The following is a 20920-nucleotide window of genomic DNA, read 5'->3' on the forward strand; positions in this document are numbered from 1 at the left end:
ACAGGTAAATGACCTTAAATAGCCCAAAATTACCTCATTGCCTGGAATTGGCTGCCACTGACGGCCATAGACGTTCAATCCGTTTGAAGTGGGAGTTCAAACTGATTGGACATCTACTAGTGATAAACTCATTCCAATTCACAGCAGAAGCTTGTTTTTCTGTTTATTAGTTGTTTGTAGAATATTCTAGAATGATTTCCTGACCAATGTATCGATAATCGTTGTATCGCCATATCGTCAGATAATTGTTATCATGAGGTTTGTATCGCAAATCGTATCGTATCGTATCGTGAGGTACCAAGAGGTTCCGACTCCTACTACACATGCTGGCTCTACGTCATTCTGGGGTGATCATATTTCAATCCCCGTTTAGTCTTATATTCAAAGTTTATATGGATTGATTGAATGTGCGTGCATAATGGACTCACATACGGTCAGTTTGCCCCGACTCAGCCATGTAAGCATTATTGAAATATTGCTCATTTGGCGCACAGAAAGAAAACCGATCATTCTCAGGCTTATCCTTTTCTTTTATTTTTTTTATGACTGTGGTAAAGCTCGCCTAACTCCTGCCTAAAAGCTGAGTTCAAGTTAGGTGCTAACGCGAATGCACAGCTCCATCGCTGCCATTCCCCTGGCCTATCTCACACTTCGCTGACGTAATTGCTGCATGAATTCCGATTTAGGAGACTTGACAGTTCAGACCGCCGCCACATTCTGGAAAACTGTGACTTGGATCGGATTTGAACCAAATACGAAAGTGACCCAGATCAGATTTGAAATGGGCCACTTCTATGTGACTTTTCCCATTCAGATCATCAAGGTAATGCCTCACTTGAGTTGGAAAAAGACGAAAAACTTGGAATCGTTCATTAAGATCAGCGGTCTGAACCAAGCCAAAGTGTGAGTGAATTTGAGTGGACTCACTCAATGAAGCATTTAAAAAAGACCAGCATTTTTCTACGTTATTTTTGTTTAAAAATAATTCACATTATGAAGGCGGCACGGTGGGACAGTGGTTAGCACGTCCATCTACATTTTGTATTGGTGCAAATGAAGAAAAAAGTTGGGAAAAGTAAGTGTGGAGCCCTGGCAATGTATATTGCAATGTTAATTTTTTTCCTATATCATTCTGGCCTAATTTATATTTTTGTTTCTTTTTTTTTTTTTTTTTTTTTTTTTTTTTTTTTTTTTAAAGTTACCAAATAATCCAGAAATACAATGGCATTGCCAAAAGATATAAAATTATATACGTTTTATACTCCGCAACACTCCCGGAAATAGCGGAAGATGAAGTACTACAGGGTGACCCAAAAAAAAGTTTACACTGCCATAATACAACTTAAATGCCATGTTTATTCATCTTAGAATTAGAATTTAATCACAAATTATACATTATTGTAAAGAACATGTACAGTACACTCTATTTTTCAATGTGTCCTCCCTTAAGTGTCACAACAGCCTCCAGGCGCCTGCGGAACGCTTGACAGGTCTTCTTTATGTAGGATGCTGTCATCTTTTTCCAAGATCTAACAATGGACCTCTCCAAGGCTGCCACAGAAGTTTGTGGCCTCTTACAGGCACTGTCGTCCACAGCTTTTAAACAAGCAGTCAACTGAGTGTAAACTTTTTTTTGGGTCACCCTGTATAAAAAGTACAGTACTGTAACATGTTTGGAACTTCTACGGACGGACGGACGGACAGAGCGACTATCCTACTAAAATTACTGCGAACCGGATTTCTAGTTGCTGGTGACCATGGCCGTTTTGCTCAATATGCAAAGGAGTATCGCGAATTATTATTGTTTTTTAAAATGTTTTATTTATTTATTTTATTTATTTATTTATTTTTGTCTGCGAGCCAGATGCAGCCATCAAAAGAGCCAAATCTGGCTCACGAGCCATAGATTTCCGACCCCTGATCTAACCCAATTGTAGGTTTTTGGAATGCAATAAGAAGCTGGAATACCCACCTTTATCATGGACAAACATAATAATGTAGTTGATCTGTGGGTGCCATAGCAATGAAAACATGTTATTATCCCTCTAACAAGCTGAAGCCAGTGTCCCATGACAACTACTTTAAGGGTGTTAATTCAAGGAACATTATTATAATGACGACTTCTTATTACTTTAATTTACAATCATTATAAAACCAATGAATGAAATAAAATTTGAGCTTGACTGTCTGTCTGCTCATTATCCAAGTGAACACTCAGATAACTGCTACACACTCTGAAAAAGCCACAACTTTTTGCTGATGAAGTCTTTCTGGTGTTTTCGATCCATAATCTACTCTCTTTCTCCGCCCGTCCTCCTCTCTCACTTTATCTCTTTAGCGCATTAAATGTTGACGAGGTCGATAAGTTAATTAAAACTATGGCTGCAGGGGGAGACACAGACATAACGATGCTGAGATACGAGAACGGGGTGAACGAAGGAAAGACTAGAAGATGGACACAGTATTGGGAGATAGTGCATATGGAAAATAGGGCTAAAGATAAATTGCCCTTGCCACAGTCTTTGAGACTGAACCCTGTGCAGAGTTCAAGCAAAACAGCCAATAAAACACATATCACTTTTTACTAATATCTGAAAATCTAGCTCCAAACGCCTCTCATGAAATGTATATATAATCACGGTGAAATATGGGAAATAGTGACTATGGGCACAATACATATTTATTTTTATTCTTGTTTTCATCTCATCGTCCCCCATAGACTTCATTAATGTTCTACCAAGTCCAATAATTTGTACCTTGCATGTGTTTGCTATAACTGCAAAATCCTTTGAGTGGCGTCAACTAGGGAGCGCTCGATTCTTTGTCGCTCAGTTAATGTTAATCATGCATTCTGAGCCTCTGCGGTAAATATACAAATGTTCATGAAACTACTTTTCAAAGGTAAGTTTGTTTTTCAAAACTTGTGCTCATGAATACTTGGCAGTATTTTATAAATTTATGCCCATATTTTACAACACATATCACAGTTAAATCTTGTAATAAATAGAAGATGCTTATCCGTTGACTTGTAAAAGGTAATTAAGGCCTACATAAAATAATTAGATTATCTAATTTATAGTAAAGTACCTTCATAAATTCAGACAAACATGCGATAATGATCTTGTTTCTTACCTATTTTGTGTCAGTCTATTAATGCTCCAGACGGAAAACACTAAGGTGAATTGAAGTTCCGCTCTGAGACCCCCGATTTGTCCAAATTTCAAAATTTGCACGTATGATACATCATTGGAAAGCTTCAAATGTCAATTTTCTGGGGGAAGAAAACATTTGAACAGGAGGTCATTTTTAAAAAAATATATACTGTATGTTTTAAACAGCAAAACCCTAACTGGAGGTCAGAGCATGCGAGAGCAGAATTAAAGACGCCATGATTTTAACGAGATATTATCGCGTACTTACCTCGTTAGGGTTAGGGGTTATCATCAAGTGTCAAGACACAGACGTGAATGGCCACAGCTGGATTTTTTCGGGATTTTATGAGTGAAACATGGTAATATAACAAGGGTCGCGATGCAGAAATCGCGGACGTCAAGGAGTAATCCAGATTTCAATTTTCATTTATTTACCCTTTTAAACCTTTTTTTTTTTTTTTTTCTTTGTTTGGATCAATTTTTTATCATCTAAAATATTTGGGAAAATGCAACAGTGTTGAGAAAAAATACAATTAAGTGATAGTTATGAGGTAGATATCTGTGACTTTTTTTACAGATGGCAATTTTTTCATTGTGACGTCATTTTTTAAAACTTTAAAACTTTAAAACTTTTTTTTTTTTTTTTTTAATGAAATATTAGACATAAATTAATGTTTCTAAGCTAAAAATGACATGTTGAATAATAAATATAATGACTTACCTTCTTTTTATGGCTGTGTTGAAACAAAAGTGGTTGCGCGATGTCTGTAAAAGGGGGTTTTCAGGGTAAAACGGACAAATTAAAAATAGTTTGGGGACCATTTGTGCCATGAATCTGCTATGGAAGCATATAGACATATTGTTCTATCAGACACAACAGTTCTTTTGGCTTAAAATACAGCAGTTTATTTTATAGAGGGGTGCGAGAGCAGAAACTGCTTTTTCAGCCTTTTCTGTGTTTTCCGCCTCTACCAAAGGCTGATTGGATAATTTCCTTTAAACAACCTCAAACAAAATGCATATTTTAAAACTTATAATAAACTAATCACTAGAGTTTTAGTGGCAAATAATTTTCTAATAATGTCCTTCCAGTCTGGCAGAAGAGTTGTTCCAAAAAGTGAAGAGGATGTTTGGTATTCCTCATCAGGCCACAGAAGACCTTAAAGCAGAGGTACTAGTCACAATTTATGAACCTTGTGTTTGAATAATCCTGAATTAAATCGATGTATTTACTTTCCTAGATTAAAGGCAAACTGTCAGACCATGAAGGTAAACTTCAGGAAGCCCAAGAGCTTCTTTATTCAGCTCGTGAGAAGACCAGACAAGCTGGCCTGTTAGCCGGACACAACCAAGCCAACCTCACATTCTTGGAGGTACACATTTATTCAAGTCTGGAAAAATAATGCAGGGTAAAATACATACTGTATGATGAATGAGAGGATTTTACTTGGATGTTTTTTCTTCCATCCTTAAAATCTCACCAAAAATAGTGCGGGTGTTTTGTTTAAAATTGTTTAGTATAAGGTCACCCCTCAAATTTACTCACTGCCTCCCCACTCCTGACACTCAAATTTATTTACCATCATTCATCTGTCTTCAACGGCATTGGGAATGCAGAAAGTCTGTTCAACACAGCTTGCAGCTTTTTAATTGAAAGTGTCATTAATTGAATTGCACTCACGAAAAGCTGACTGTAATGAATAATTGCCAACAAGCTTCATCATGTCTTGAAATAAACATTGATCATTGAGCAAAGTTTGTGCAAACACTACCTAACGCTGAACAGTAATTCTTCTACTGACCTTTTTGCTGCCACAAAATCAGAGGTGTTATTGGCTACTAATGTGTGAATGATATTAGAAATACATTGGTACCTCTACATGCAAATTTAATTCGTTGCAGGACCTGGTTTTTAAGTCAAAATTGTCTTATGTCGAGCAGAATTTTCCCAAAAGAATACATTATAATTCGATAAATTTGTTCCACAGCCAAAAAACTTATGCCATATCTTTAATAAAGACTGATGGTACAATTACAAATAGCAATTACACATAGAGCAGCAAAACAAATAAATTATAAATACAAATAAGAACAATAATAATAATAATGCAATGAATCGGGTTTTAATGTGACGGTTGTGTCTCGCATGCTGTTCCTGAACGCACCGTGTGACTGACGAGAGAGAGAGAGAGAGAGAGAGAGAGTGCAGAAAAGTTGCCGTGTTGTGTTGCACAAGTTCTGAAATAAATTATTAAAAATCTGATGAAGCTGGTGACTTCCTTGCCGATGTTACAATAATAATAACTGCCACCTTAACTTATAAAGACTTGCGGAGGTCAGAGGACCGTCGAGATCGTAGACATATTACGTTGCTCTGGCAAAACATCATTCACGGCGAAACGTCTGCCATTGCCCAGTGTGCTTACGCACGCATGCGCACATTAGTTGAAAGCACTAAGTACTTATTATTTTTATTTGAGTCTTTTTACCTTTCCATTGCCTCACAATACTTTTGCCGTGTGTTTTCGCCTGATAGCTTTTAAGCATTGTGTTTTCTTGTGGTAGCTTTAAAGCAGAGTGTTTATCTGTTGACCACATTAGTCACATAGTGTATTTAAACCACCATTATTTGATATTATTACGTTTAAGTATTGTGTTAAGGCATTTTTTTAGTATGTTCTTCCTGTAGGGATCTAGACAAAAAAAGATGAAAGCGCGCTGTAGTGCTTAGGAAGTCAAATTCACCATTGGTAGACATTTCACCGTATAGACAAGTTTCCTGAGCGAAATATGGGCGGCGCCATCTTGGACAATGTCTGCCTTGAACTTCAACAAACAACATGAATTACAGTTGAAGTAAGCAGTGATTTAACAAAGTTGAAATTGCAAAATTAAAACAGAGAAACTCATGGAATCTCCATAAATTGATTCAGCACGGTGTAGACGAAGATGAGATTGTATGATTGTTCTTATCACTTCGTTGATCATTCGTGGACAAAATTATAACAACATTTCAGCCTGTGTTGAAGTGAGGTATAGATTGATACGCCGGCCAATTGAGTGACCAAAATAAGATGAAATTACACATTATATAACATTTGCCTAACGCAGAAGGGCTGACATGGATTTTGTTGTTACAAGGAAATACTACAAGGTATGTACATATTTAAACAAAAAAAAAAAACATTACAAGACCCACAGCGACGGGCTTTCTCCCGCATTCGTCGGCAATTCCAGCTCCAATAGTGTATCTTAAAGTTGCTGCAGTCAAAAAGTTTGTAGTTGGATCTCTGGATCGAGCTGACAGTCCGCCGTGAGGCGAACCACCGTCTGTCCCAGCCCCTGGCTGTCGGCCGCCCCTGGGAGTCGAGCCGTCCATCATCAAAATAGAACGCACGTAGTCTCGATTGATGTCCATCAACATACAAATTGGCTTCCCTTGCCTAACGGCGTTTTCCAGCTGTAAACAATCGAACAAAAACTTGTAACACTTGGATTTATGCGCTGATAAGCAACAGGCTAGCAGCAGTACTTGTTGTAAAAATTATTACATTTCATAATTACAATCATCATTGTAATATCAATACCAAAGGCAACAAGTCGTTTCATGCGCCACATTTGTGGTTTCGTATTTTTGGACAACATATCTTCCATAACACAGCAGTAGCATGACTGCACGAACGCCAGGGACCCGCGATACATGTACAGCCTGCAATTTCGACGTTTCCGTCTAGTGTTACCAGTACCTATGGTTTATGGTACAGAGCATTAAGGGACTGGCTTGGTTCTACATTCGCCTTCATGAAGGCAAAATTCCCGTGTTCATGTATCAGGACACATCCAACTTTGTGGCTGTTCAGGTACTGGATGGCGTTTCCATCCACAGCCATATTCAATAAAATACGATAATATTTATTAATTTTACTTGTGGTCACCCTCAGCCACTTCTTTATGCTGTCTTCCCGTGTCGAGATGGCAGAAGGATGCGGTATTTCCAAATCGTGTTTTTTTTTCAGGGTTTTTAGGGAGTGATGCCACTTCAGCGCCATTGAAGTCAATGGTAAAAAAATTGAAAACGGACGTTGTAGGCAGACATAAGGAAGTAAACCGGAAGTACCTAGTAAACTTGTCTATAGGATATTTTGGCAGAACACCGGCCATATTGTTCAGCCAGTTCACCGACGCGCACACCACGCTCATATTTTTTTATTTCCTTCTTAATTTCAATGTTAAGCCTTTTTTCCTTTTTTTCACAACCTGCGCAAACTTTCTTGGGACCCATTTTGATTTCTATCACAAGAAGATCCGGCGGGCATTCGTCTTGCGGGAAAACAATGAAATTGCGACGCTGTCATAAATCATCGTATTTCAAGCATGTCGTCATATGTCCTGACAAATGACGAGTCAAACTTTATATGCGATTTATGTCAAGGTACCACTGTAAATGTGAAGGGTATTTTGGATAATTTGAAATCACATCATAGTACATTCTGTGTTATCTTATGTGCTTGCTCACAAATAATCCTACTTATTACACAAGTTGTATTTTATTGTTACTCTGTGTAAAACCAAACTGTTTCTCTAAATCACTTTAAAAGAGGAAATCTTCCAGCAGTATGTTTCAAATAGTTAATTAAAGTTACATAATTAATTTTCCACCTACTTGTAAGATTGCTAAGGGAGCTGTCTACATTATTAGCACCAAGGGGACACAATTAGGAGCTCTATGTGTATTTATTTATTTTTTTTACTTTTTTTTTTTTTTTGTAAAAGATGGTTTTCCTTGTATGCTTTTACTTAATTAATTTTTTAAGCCAGCATGTTTTAATTACCATTATATCCATTAACTCCCTTGCTTGTTTTTATCATGACCTAAGGATTTCATCATCACTGAAGGATTGAGTCACCATTGCACATATTATACAGTTTGTGAATGTACAAAGATTTGCAATTTTCTCAGCCTTAAAATGGTTATGAATTATTGGAGATTATTTCAGTTTATACTATATACAGTTTTGTGACACTGGGATAATGTAAAGTATAATGTGCACTCAATGAAAGGGAAATAACACAATAATAATATATTAATACTTGTAGGATGAATACAAAAAACAAATTCTCAGAGGTACTTTATGTGTCAAGTAAGGCACTGTTCGTGCACTCTGCTTAAATTTCTGCAAAGTTTTTACTGGTCTGTTCTCTAACAGAGGAAGCACGCAGCAGTCCTCGGGGTGAAACAAGAAGCACAAAAAGTCCTGGAGGAAGGAGAAAACCTCCTGGATGATGCCAACCAGCTTTCAGATAACATCAATAAAGAGCTAGAGGTTCGACAAAAGGCCTTGTTGGAACATTGTGTTACACTTTGTGGAGTGGAAGATGTTGTATTTGGTCCGACTCGTAAGTATTGTGTCTTGTTTTTAGGATGCTGAGGAGATGAGAAAAGATCTTGGTCCTCTTCATGAGCAGTTGGATGACAAAGTCCGGCACCTCACGGACGGTTTAAGCGGCGGTGGCCTGGCTCATCGTGTTCGCGCTGCTGAGGATCACGCCCAACAGCTTAATGATTCCGCTGCAATTTTGGATGGGTAACAATGAGTTATAATGCAACATTTAAAATCTGAAATATATTGACATCACTTTATTGTTCTCTGCATGCAGAATTTTAGCTGAAGCAAAGAATCTCTCCTTCAACGCAACAGCTGCCTTCAAAGCATACACAAACATCAAGGCGAATGTTGACGAAGCAGAGAAAGAGGCGAAGACGGCCAAACAGAGGGCGTCCGAGGCACTGGCAATGGTAAGACGTACACACGTCGCATTTCATGTTTTGAAAGGCCTTTTAGTTTTGAGAAATGAAACACATTATTTAAAGCAACACAAGGTAACTTTTCAACCTTTTTAAATATTGTCATAACATTTGTGATGATATGTCGACTGTCAACTAGATAAATGATACCTCTATTATATCTTGAGGTGGTCTGTATCACTTTCACCAGCACTACTTACCTTTGAGGAGGGTGGCAGGAACCCTGCCACACAAAAAAAAACTACAAATGTGCTGACTGCTTTACGTCATACATCACTTTCCCCTTTCCCCATTCATTATAAAGACGATAGTCATTGCAAACGCTTTCACGCAAATTTTGCAAAGATGGCAGAGCAACAAAAGAGACAAAAAGTTTTGTCCGAGGAGGGGAAAAAAAAGGGAGGCTACCAGGATACTCAAGAATAAAAATTGGCCCGGCTTTCACTCGCTCACATGACGCCCCCCCCTCAACGCTGATAAGTTTGGGTTTAGCCACATTAAGCCACACGGTTGCTAACCATTATATGTTATTTTTTAGCCACAACTGGATCCATTACCTTATTACTATTCATCCTTTACACATCAGCTGGAAACAGAAATTTCATTTAATCCATCTGCAGGCGACCGGAAGAATTTGGATTGATTAATGATTTTACGACACTGTGCGGGTGTGCGCTGGTCCTCATGGGAAACACACTCTTCCTTAAGGGAAAACACTACCGCTTTTGTCAACTGGCGTCGCTGAAATCGACCAAAACTGAAAAGTTACACAGTGTTGCTTTAATTTATAGACTGATAGTGAAGAACATGTCGCAGTTGTATTCAACATATTCAATTTTAGTACCTAAAATGATCGCAACATGGACCAACAATTGTTCCATCTACTTGTTTCTCTTGAATCGCACAGTTCACTCTTTCAATGTAGTAGTTTTCACACTCCATCAGTTATGGTGAAATTTTGTTGCAATCATTCTTGCTTCTTTAATGTATATTTGTATTTTCATACTTCACAAATGTTACCATAATTTGCTCAGGTTTTCTTCCCGCTAGAGTTCGGCCGATAAAAGCATTTTCAAATGATATCAGATAATATCGACATCAGTGTTTCATAATTGGTTTTGGGCAAATGTGCATGTTGCCTTCAAAGTGAATGTAGAAGCTGTGTGCCTTTGTATAAGGGCTGGTCACAGCTTAGCACAGCAGTTATGCTTTTGACCATTAGATGTCTCCAAACTAAGATGCATGGGATTTGTTGTGTGAGCAGACTATTTGCATTCATGGTGCAAAAATTAAATGAACGAAAAATGATTGAAAAATTATAAATATTTTAGGTCTATGAACGCATACACCCGTATCGGTTTCGTTTTGGTATCGGATTGTTGAAGTTGGAAAATATCGGGATATCGGTTATCAGATTAAAAGTCATTATCTGACAACTCCACTTTCTACTATTTGAACTTTTTGAATCATGGACCTCTGGGTTTGTGAGATATTCAAATAATTATCCTAATCGGCACTGATGGAAAAAAATAAGATACATTACAGATGTCAGAAAAATGCCCACTATAAAAACTTTTACAAAGGTAATTGACAAAAACAATTGTTACGAAAAGATGCTGCTAATTGTAAAAGTTGAAAGCAATAAAAAAGTAACAGCAAACTTTACATTTTCGATTTTTAATATGATGTTATTTTTAAATTTATATTCTCACCATTGTCACGTTCCTCTTTTTGGCTTTGGTCACCGACAAACTGCATTAGGTATAGGTTGCTGAGTGTGATATCATCTGAATATTTAGCATAGATTGTAATCAATCATCCTCATAGTGTAAGAACTGTAGCTATAATAAATCATGATGATGTATGGAAACATGTCTTCTTTTTAAAATTTCAATATGAAAGCATAATACTCTGTTCATTCAATTTATCGCAGATATTTGATCATGCTAAAAAAAATCACATAACCAAGAAAGATATGTCATGATATTTTGCATTGGGAATAAAAAAACAATAACGCAAACGTACAAACAAAAGCAACATTTTCATTTAGCAGAGGGTTGTACAGACAGTACTGACATTTAATGTCACGCCCTGTGATTTTGCAAGTTCTCCCACTAAGAAATAATGGGCAGGTTTGAAATTTTAATGGTAGGTGCGTGTCCACTGTGAGAGACAAAAAAATAAATAAAAAAATCCAGAAATCACAGTGTATAATTTTTTAACAATTTATTTGTATTATACTTATACTGCTGCAAATAAGTGTTTGAACACCTGAGAATTGGTACAGTAGCCTTTGATTACAATTACAGAGGTCAAACGTTTCCTGTAACTTTTCACCAGGTTTGTACAGACTGCAGCAGGGATTTTGCACCACTGCTCCACACAGATCTTCTCTAGATCAATCATAGCCTGGCCACCATTCAGCAGATATAATTTCCAGGGTGGAGCAAGCCACAGCAAACAGACAGCGGAGTGGACCAATCAGCGACGGGCAGACGTGACGTTAGTAAAGCGACGAGGGCAGGACGAGGGATTTGCGCTCGAAAGTAAACATACGAGGAGAGCGGAATTTATTCAACATGGCTAGCGCGAGAAAGACTTGTCATGGACTTGTGTCGATGTGTTTTTGCTAATTTAAAACTGATTTTACCATGGATTGGAACACATTCTTGGCTCTCCTGTTCGCCATCTGTGTTGTTGTGGAGACGAATTCTGACGCGGAAGAGTGATGTTGCTCGTTAAGAACATGTCACACAAATAAACGAATCTGATTGGACGGTTGATTTTGTCCGTGCTCGAGAGGCGGTTAATGGGCTGGGTCCCACACTATCCTCACAGTGTTTGAAAAATACAGGGAGAACAGTCTGGCCGTGCCAGGCAAGATCAATCAGGTTTCTGGGCTGTCACAGAGAAACGCTGAGTTTGAGCTTCCTCCAAAGATTTTCTATTAGGTTTAGGTCAGGAGACAGTCTAGGCCCCTCGGGAACCTTGATATGCTTTTTACAAAGTAACTCCTTTGTTATTCTGGCTGTCTGCTTCGGGCCACTGTCATGTTGGAAGACCCAGTCTTGACCCATTTTCAATGCTCTAACTGAGGGAAGGAGGTTATTCCCTAAAATCTCACAATACATGGCGCTGGTCATCCTTTCCTTAATACAATGCAGAAAAACACCCAGAAAGCATGATGCTACCACCCCAATGCCTCACAGTAGGGATGGTGTTCTGGGGTTGGTACTCATAAATCTTCTTCCTCCAAACACTATGAGTGGAATTAAGACCAAAAAGTTCCATTTTCATCTCATATGACCACATGACTTTCTCCTATGACTCCTATGAATTATCCAAATGGTCATTGGCAAATTTAAAACGGGCCTGGACATATGCCGGGTTAAGCAGGGTAACCGTCCGTTCCATGCATAGTTTTAAACCATGACATCTTATTGGATTACCAACATTAACCTTGGAAATGGTGGTCCCAGCTCCTTTCAGGTCATTGACTAGCTTCTCTTGAGTAATTCTCTGCTCATTCCTCACCATTCTTAGGATCACTGACACCCTACGAGGTAGATCTTGCATGGATGCCCAGTCCGAGGGAGATTGACCGTCATGATTGGCCTCTTCCGTTATCTTATAATTGATCCAACGGTGGATTTTATATCACCAAGCTGCTTGGCAATTCCAGCCTTGTAGAGGTCTACAATTCTGTCCCTGGTGTCTTTGGACAGCTCTTTCGTGTTGACCGTGTTAGAAATTGTGGAGTCTTCCTGATTCTATAGGGTGGACAGGTGTTTATAGGCATATTCAAACCTAACCACCTCCATTCCACTTACTCAACGGACTTTTTAAAGACGACTGACAGGTCTTTTAGGCTCACAATTCGAGCTAATAGACAGGTATTCAAATACTTATTTGCAGAAGCATCATCCAAATAAATTTTTATTTCTGGATTTTTTTTTTCCTTTAGATTGTTCCTCACAGTGGACAAGCACCTACCATGAAAATTTCAAACCCGCATATCATTTTTAAGTGGAAGAACTTGCAAAATCGCAAGGTGTTCAAATAATTATTTTCCTCACTGTATAAACTAAAAAAAAAAAATAGTCTGGTGAATTTTGTCCCATTTTGGTCTGTATGGCTTTCCGGGTCCACTGGGTTCAATTTTATTCAATTTGTCACTCTTACTGCTTTTATGTTCATTGTCCATAGCCAAAAAGAGGTCTGGGACAAAAGGGGAGTAAAAAGCTTAAATGTGAGAGGGTGTAGAAATTGTGTGAAGAGGCGCTTATGTCATTTGAAAACCTTTCTGGGAATGTCATTTAGCAATGCAAAGTGATCAATCTGACAGCAGAAAGGTGATATGCAGATGACTTCACCTTTGTATGTGAGATGAAAGCTATTTCGTCTGAGTGGCTCCCAAATCCTGAAGCGGTCTTTGTCACTGATTTTTCTATCTTACCTGTCCGCGTGAATGCGTGCGTGTTAATGTGTGTAGGCTTTAGGCCCAGAGATCCCAGTCAAGGAGGAAGCTGAAGGTGCCCTTCAGAAGAGTCTCAAGCTGCTTAACCAGGCTAAGCAACTTCATAATGATGTCAAAGGTACTGTGTGTGTGTGTATGCATTATTGAGCAGAATGAATACTGTAACCCTAGTTAGTCACCAGGTCTGTCAGTCACAAATAAACACCTAATTTTTCTCATCAAGAAAAAACAAGTAGTCAGTGTTATCATGTATTTAATAAACAAATAATTTGTTGTTGAGTAAAAAGCAGGGAATATAAATATTTTTTTACAAGCATTAAGATTCACATGAGCTGAAATATTACAGTGACTGTTTTATGTCTGCTGCCTTTTCTATATGTTTTTTTTTTTACTTTAGACAATGCTGCGACTGTGTCTGGACTGAAGGGCAGAGTTAAATCTGCAAGAGACCGAACCAAAGACCTGCTCAAAGCGGTGAATGGAACCATGACAACACTCAACGCTATCCCCAATGGTATGACTATACACATAGCACTGCGTGTGAGTGAGCGGGCAAACAGGGGAGAGAGAGAGACTTGAAGTGACAGTGAAATCAATGAGTGCATGAATGGAGCTCAGCTGGACTTCTAAACTCAATTTGACACAGGTACAGAGGTTGCCAAGATGATATGATTCATAAAGATAGATCAACAATTAAACTATTGGAACACATCTAAACTGTATTTGAACAGTGGAACTTTTTTTTTTTTTAATTTAGATAACTTTGAAGGACTCTCAAGTGGGATAGATTAATAGATAATTTGACTTTTTTAAAATTAAAGCTACAGTAGAAATTGTGGTTACACTTTATAATAACTATCCGTTTTACTAGTTAATAGATCATTAGTAAACTGTTGATAAATGATTTATTGTTGATTTGTGAAGTATTTGTTAACAGTTTGTTAAGCATTTACAGGGTGTTCCAATATGGTTGACCCCATTCTAAATGCCCATGCTAGTTGATGGATATTAATAAAACTATATACACTTTATGTTGAAGGTCATAAGCTTTATTGGTTAAATATACAAAGAAAAGTACAAATATTTGTTGGTTCTATGGCAGATTTTCATAAATGTGCAACATTAACGCTGCCTGCAAAATGCCTTATCAAAATGCCTTTCCTTTTGAAGTGAACGGCATTTCTTATCCTGAAAAGATAGAAATGCCAAACGTTACACACAAAAACTTGAAACGTTTCTACACAATGATCAATTAACTAGTAAAACGGATAGTTATCATAAAGAGTTACCGAAATTGTTCCACTTCAAGGACAACAAATTATCATCTACAACGCTAGCATAATTTCAAATACAATACAAGATATGTATTGTCTGGATGTCTTTTTCCCAGAGTTGACTAAAAATCTAAACATTGTCATCTGTCAGACACTGCTGCCAAGCTGGCGACAACAAAGATCGTGGCCGCAGAGGCCAACGCGACAGCCATCGACGTACTAGAACGCCTCGCGGCCCTGAACCTTCAGGTCAACGACATACAGAAGAACTTCAGCCAACTGGCCGATACGGTCAGCGCTGCCAACAAGATGATCCAGGACCCAGAGAAAAACAGTAAATATCATATTATTTGTTGGTTGCTTAGTCGTGTTACACATGTAATCAATTGTTGGGAGTGGAATTGACAACCTTTCATCAAGACCATTAAGTGAAAGAATTGTACCGTAAAAAAAAAAAAAAAAAAATCATTCACTTTTAGTTGTTCATATATTTGGGGTTACAATTTCACAGGGGTTTCTGTGAGCATGAGCAAGAAAAAAAATCAAATGAGGAAATAAATAACAAAATTAAAGTGCCTGTGACAGCAACAAAAAAAAAATCTTAAATACCACTATTATGTGAATTAGAATCATATTTTGAGACGATTCGACTACATACCTGTACAACAATTCGGCAAAGCACAGATGACGAGAAATTAGTCTTTTAATCTGCCTTTTAGCCGCGCCTGTCATTACAGCACTTTAGCGTCCCCAGCTGGAGGATGACATCAGCAGGGTCACGATTTGAGCTGATTTGTTGTCATTGTTTCAATCACTCTACTCTAATATTTTTACAGGATATTGTTTTTTATCTAAGTATTTTTCCCCAATGGCTAAATAAAAAGTATGGTCATGACAAATTACAGTCTGGTGGTAAATGGAATATGAAATATTAAAAATACATTTATTCAGTACGACAGGGCAAAATTACTGCATAATGGTCAAAACTGCCGACTTCTTGCACCTCCCGAACGGTATTTTATGCCACCAGAGTTAGTCAGGCTTTTATCATTTCCCTGCCTTGGCTTCAGAGACAGAGGAAAGTGCGTAAACAAAGCAGGAGGCGTAACGGCTAGCTGACATGCTAACCCAATCCGAGCGGCATTTCCAAGTTTTTTCTGTGGCTGGCAGGCAGTGCTCGTTGCCGCGGAGAGAAGGGGAAACGCTGAAAATGACAAATCACACAAAACTGCCCCAACTCATGTCACACACGGCGGCGGGGTTGATTGTCTCCACCAATCGGCCAGCCCACGGTGGCGAGCTGCCGGGGAGAGAAGGGGAAACGCCGAAAATGTGAACAAAACAGGAGTAGTATTATCACCCTCAAAATGCAAGCCACCTCCTTATTAAAACGTTTGCCATGATCCCAGTATTTGACCTAATATAAAACATGAAGCTTACTCACTTCCTTGTCCATCCCATGGTTCTTCGGTTGTAGGACATGTTTTGCCCATCTCGGTGAACAAGAATCTTTTGGAAATCCAAAAAGCCTCACACAACTCTCCCTGGTGCAGTAACAAAAACCTGCAGCACATTGGGTTGGAGTGATGCCAAAAATAAACGAATTAATCCTCAAAATCAGCTGAATCCACAGTCTATCCGCTTGCAATCAAGCAATGGCTGTGTTGTGAGATGATGACCCCGGTGACGTCACATTTGCATTCTTCCTCAACCTGAGACTGGAGCCGGAAGTCACTCATTTTCATGGTGCAGGATTAAAAATATTGAATAAATAAAACAATCACTTCCTCACACATCCAAGTGGTCCATTTCATTCAGGAGCATATAATACCACGTGAAATATGTTATAAACATGCTTTTTGCTGTCATAGGCACTTTAAGGTTTATGGTAAAGTTCGATTTCTTCATTTGTTATGTACTGATAAGCAAAAACTGTCGCTTTGCCTTTATGATAAGAAAATCAAGAATCGAAAAAAGAATGTGAAAACATATTCACAAGAGATCTATTTCACATGCATTTATTACAAAACTTGATATTTTGCTGTTGAACAATAATGTACCTGCATGATCAATTCTGGTAAATTATGACTACATTAATCTTATCAAAATTTGTTGTCTCTTTGTTTGTCCTTTACTCCCACAGCTATAAGTATGTATATTTTCTTTTTCTTTAATATACACACTTATTATCAATGGTGCCACAATACCATGTTACATGTGACAATCTGATGTCTGCAGGCTTTCTCAATCAATTTGTAAATTGTCCCAATTTGTATTAATTTAACAAGAGTATTGAAGCACCATCTATTCTTTGTAGCAGCGTCTTTTGAAGCTTTAAAGTCACAATCGCCGCTCATAATAAGAATAATGCCTCAGCTCTGCTCCAGCATGAGCTCTATGCACACTGCAAAGCATGGAACTCTATTCAGTCTGCCTTTCTACAGTGCCTATTTGAATATATAGTATAGACAAGCTTCTCTTTGAATGCTGAGCTGAGCTACACTAATTGATTGGCTCTTTCTCTTTCTGCCCCTCCACCTCTCTTGCTCTTTATTTATCTTGTTGTCTTCCTTCTCTGTGTTAAATCAATGACCGAGTGATTCAGCTGCTTTCAATATTCCCTCTCTCCTCGTCGCGCACGGCATCTCGCAGCATTTAAGTTCTTTAGCGTATATGATGACGTCGCTGATTCTGTATCAAAAAACTACCCCGTCTCTTTAATCAGTCCACGCTGCTGGAGCCAAAGTCAAGGATTTAGAGGATGAAGCTGATAGGCTGTTGGAGAAGCTGAAGCCTATCAAAAAGCTGGAGGACAATTTGAGGCGAAATATCTCACAGATAAAGGAACTGATCAACCAAGCCAGGAAACAGGCCAACTCTGTAAGAAAAATAGGAGAACCTTTGATGAAACCACTCTGGCTTTCTATCTAGATTTTGACTTTTGTCTATCTCTTTAGATCAAAGTGTCAGTGTCATCGGGTGGTGATTGTCTGCGAAGTTACCGCCCCGACATCAGGAAGGGCAGGTACAACACCATCATTCTCCACGTCAAAACCACCACGCCTGATAATCTGCTTTTCTACCTTGGTTCTGCCAAATATGTGAGTAGTAACAAATGATGGTTCTCTAAAAGCATATCATAACACTACCAAAATACCGTATTGGCCCGAATATAAGACGGCCCTGATTATAAGACGACCCCCTCTTTTTTTCAAGACTCAAGTTTGAAAAAAGACTTTTTGAACAGGAAATAATTACAGTACATCTGAAACAAATGATTATAACAATATATTTGAGAGAAAAAGCATGTTATTTTGCCTCATTCAAATTTTAATATCTGAACATTGAAATATGTAAACTAAAGTGCAATCACATTTGTAAATGAATGGCTTTTGGTTTTTGAAATGTAAAGATACCAATATTTTGTGATAAAACAACAAAATTGCAATAACTGCATTAACCATCAAAGTGAAGTTTGTGAAGTGAAGAACTTTAACTTTAGTCTTGAAACAAATCTGAATAAGATAAAACATTGCAATAAAATAATGTAAACTGGTTAAACTTGAGAGTAGCTGAGATCTGTCATGACAGAACCTCGCTTCAATGATATCTGGCGCCATCTAGCGTCGTGAATGGGTATAAAACACCGTCTTATATTCGGGCCAATACAGTGTTTTGAACAGTGAAGTGGTGCATTGACACATTTCCCCTTCAAATTAACGTCAATTATTTTGTGATAAACTATTTTGGTCCTGACTGGTAGTATTTATTGTGCTAATTGGCTATTCTTATCAAAGTAGAACACAAATTGTCTTGTGATGAACTACCATATTTTTCGGACTATAAGTCGCACCTGAGTATAAGTCGCACCGGCCAAAAAATGCGCAATGGAGAGGAATAAAACATATATAAGTCGCACTGGAGTATAAGTCGCATATTTGGGGGAATATCTCAATATCTATGAAACGATAGCAGAACAAACTTCGCAAAAACGAACAGCACCATTGCGGTTCCGTTCCGCTGTAAATGGCGGGCTGCGTGACATCATCACTCAGAATAAAAAGCATAATATCTACAAAACTGTTGTAGCACAAACAAAAACATTTTACAGCACAAACCAGCACAAATGATTGACATCATGATTATACTAGTATTAATTTGAATTATATGTGGTGCCAACTTCACAGAGGTTAACTAGACTGTTTATTTATTTATTTTCATGTCAAGCAAAGATGTTTTTACTCCCACATGCAGGATAATCCGCATATTGCCTTGTTAACCAAAACAAACACTGTACAAAGATGGCAGCGACACTCAGCTCCTGAGGGTTACATGTGGCCCCTTCTTGGCCTCTGAGTGAGAAAAATCCCAGAACCCCCACCAGTGGTGTTAACAGGATGACAGGTGTGGGTGGGCATTGGGGAGGGGGGCAACAAAAAAAAAAAAAAAAAAAAGGGGGGTGGGGGACAAAAAAAAAAAGCTACAATACTCAAGTAGTTCGAAATCCAGCACAGGGCTACTGCACCTTAAAACATGCTTGTTGTTGTGATTTGGTCTGAACAAATAAAAGATGTTTTGATTTTATTTGACTTGACTTGAACACATCCATAGCTGAACAGTATGGACATGCAGGTGACAATGTTTTTTTTAGAAAACCTATTGTGGTTCCTCAGTTTTATTATTATTATTATAGTTATTCTTTGTTCCACAGCCCCTTTGAGCTCAATTTGACCCCCTTAGAATGCTTCAAAATGCACCAAAATTGGCAGGCAGGTCAAGACAGGTGCAATCTTTGAAAAGACAAATTCCAAATAGAATATGTAGCGCCCCCTAGCAGTCATTCTTTGTCCCGCTGACACTTTGAGCCCTACTTTGACCCCCTCAGAATGCTTCAAAACTCACCAAACTCAACAGCCAGGTGAACACTGGTGAAACTTTGATAAAATGTAAAATGAATAAATGAATAAATAAAAAAATTTTAAAAATCTAAATATGCGTAAATCTGTGTAGCGCCCCCTAGGAAAAAACAACAACATTTCATTTCATTTTTTCGAGGTGAAAGAGGAGGTAACAATGCAAAGGTTAAAACTTAGCCTCAGTACTATATGAATGGGATACCATACGCAGTGCCCAGACTGCCGTTTGTACTACATCCAGTTTTCTTTGGGTGGACAGAGCATGCCCCCCCTCCCCGCCACTGTTTGTGCGACACAGCTGATAAACACAGGGATCCTAATGCACCACCGGTGCGTAGCATGACTCCACCCATCAAGCTGAATCAGATGCTGGAATGAAAAAAGAATAACCGAGAACACAAACATGACAGTTGTGATTGTCTGGCGAGGATGTAAGCTGGGTTAGGCTCCAGCACCCCAGCGATCCTTGTGACGATAAATGGTTCTGAAAATGAGTAGATGAATGTTATCATGTAGAAAATGTTGTTTTAGTGAGACGTACCTTTGAGTTGGATTATGATTTTGTTTTCCATCAGTAAATGCCCCAAAGTGTCGTCCTTTTGGTGTTATTGAAATGGCCACCTTAAAGTCTACTGATGATGTCAAAATGTGTTTATAAGTGTTTGCATCCTTATTATGTGTTACCAAACAAGTCTTAGCAATTAACAGCTTTTGGTTGCTATCTACTCTTTATGTTGATTTCCCCTGAGAAATCAGAGGCTTGCTACATTTGACTTGGCTGACTTGAGCGCTGTGTACAAGTTGTCTGTGTGTATGCATCACTAAAATTCACCGTAAGTGAAACATTCCGTATGAAAAGACACACTTCATTTGTGTGCGTGTACACATGCACCTCGAACATTTCACTAATAGTGTGTAATGCTGGCTGAATTGCAACGGCGTGGCCCTGTGATCTGCACTAATGAATAAAGGCCGTTCCTCTGGGGGGGGACGACAAAGATAAGAGGGCGTGTGTGAATGTGTGTCTGCGTCTTCGAATTTGACTCCCTAATAATCTCTAACCGTGCATAATGCTATATGAATAATAATTCTGAGTGTAAGCGTTATTCTTCAGTGGCGTCTACTGTAGATGAGGGTGTATGCTCCAAAGCCTCTTATTGATTTTTTTTACGGCTCATCCATAATAAAAACAAAATGAATCGAACTACAAAACTGAGAAAATCCGCTTAAAGAGGACTTAACGTTCTTGCCCCTTCACTGTCTCAGTCTGTGCATTTAAGTCAACTCTTGAAAGT

The 20920-nt window shown here is 38.3% G+C and overlaps 1 protein-coding gene across 5 annotated transcripts in view; it reads left to right on the forward strand.

Moving 5' to 3' along the window:
• lama2 (laminin, alpha 2) overlaps positions 1-20920 on the forward strand; it is a 338873-nt gene that overhangs the window by 271671 nt on the left and 46282 nt on the right. For all 5 annotated transcript variants that reach the window (XM_057822981.1, XM_057822982.1, XM_057822979.1 and 2 more), the window contains 10 exons: positions 4245-4323; positions 4394-4525; positions 8360-8476; positions 8574-8737; positions 8811-8949; positions 13451-13553; positions 13833-13949; positions 14861-15043; positions 17435-17589; positions 17667-17810. In XM_057822981.1, the coding sequence (XP_057678964.1) occupies positions 4245-4323; positions 4394-4525; positions 8360-8476; positions 8574-8737; positions 8811-8949; positions 13451-13553; positions 13833-13949; positions 14861-15043; positions 17435-17589; positions 17667-17810 (1333 nt within the window). The remainder of the gene's footprint in view (positions 1-4244; positions 4324-4393; positions 4526-8359; positions 8477-8573; positions 8738-8810; positions 8950-13450; positions 13554-13832; positions 13950-14860; positions 15044-17434; positions 17590-17666; positions 17811-20920) is intronic.

The sequence above is a fragment of the Corythoichthys intestinalis genome, chromosome 19 (assembly GCF_030265065.1).
Source record: "Corythoichthys intestinalis isolate RoL2023-P3 chromosome 19, ASM3026506v1, whole genome shotgun sequence".
Lineage (NCBI taxonomy): Eukaryota > Metazoa > Chordata > Actinopteri > Syngnathiformes > Syngnathidae > Corythoichthys > Corythoichthys intestinalis.